Here is a 769-nt window from a genome sequence, read left to right as displayed (position 1 = left end):
ATTATTATTAAAGTAATTAATTTAAAAAAAAAATAAATAAATAAATAAATTCTACCTGAGTTCTGATGTTTCTACTAATAATTTAACGCAGTCCAAACACCCCCTAGCGGCGGCATAGTGAAGCGCCATAGCGCCATTATTCGTACGCTCTAAGGCTGGCATTTTAGTTTCGTATAACAGCCACCTGAGCTCGTTGATTCTACCGTACCTGTAAAGTGAAAGTTAATTCATTCATTAATTTTATAAAATTATTAATAATAATAATAATAAATCTCGTTAATCTCTTTGATTTATTTATTTAAAAAATAAAAATAAATAAATTTTCACTGATATGTTTCGATAAAAAGCTATAAAAGTTAAAATAATGGAAAAAAAAAGTAATTTATGAACAATTATAAATTTTTTTTTTTTTTTTAATCCACGACAATTTGACACAATTTAATTAAAATTAATTAATTAATTAGTGTAATATTATTATTAAAGGAATTTTTTTTAAAATTTAAATCTCGATGGTAAATCACATAGTGAAATTTTTTTTTTACTTTATCAAATAATTAGATTTAATTTCGACATTTTAAAAATTTTATCAATTTTTTTTTTTTTTTTTTGAAAAAAATATGGCGCGTTACACATCCTTGCACTTTTTTTAAAATATATATTTCATCATTTAATTTTTTTTTTTTTTTTTGACGATTTATACGTAAAATATTGTCCTAGTTTTCCCAAAAAAAAAAAAAAAAAAAAAAAAAAACAACAAAATTTCCATGAT

General features: G+C 21.2%; 1 protein-coding gene across 1 annotated transcript in view; it reads right to left on the bottom strand.

Annotated features, from left to right (window-relative positions):
- Phum_PHUM331860 (forked protein, putative) overlaps positions 1-162 on the bottom strand; it is a gene marked incomplete at both ends in the record, with an annotated part of 13,099 nt that extends 12,937 nt beyond the window's left edge. The window contains one exon of the mRNA XM_002427542.1: positions 56-162. Within this exon, the coding sequence (XP_002427587.1) occupies positions 56-162 (107 nt within the window). The remainder of the gene's footprint in view (positions 1-55) is intronic.
- Positions 163-769: the final 607 nt, after the last annotated feature.

This window comes from Pediculus humanus, genomic scaffold (genome assembly GCF_000006295.1).
Source record: "Pediculus humanus corporis 1103172107737 genomic scaffold, whole genome shotgun sequence".
Taxonomy (NCBI): Eukaryota; Metazoa; Arthropoda; class Insecta; order Psocodea; family Pediculidae; genus Pediculus; species Pediculus humanus.
Note: the sequence above shows the minus strand (reverse complement) of the source record. Positions and strands in the feature narration are given on the sequence as shown.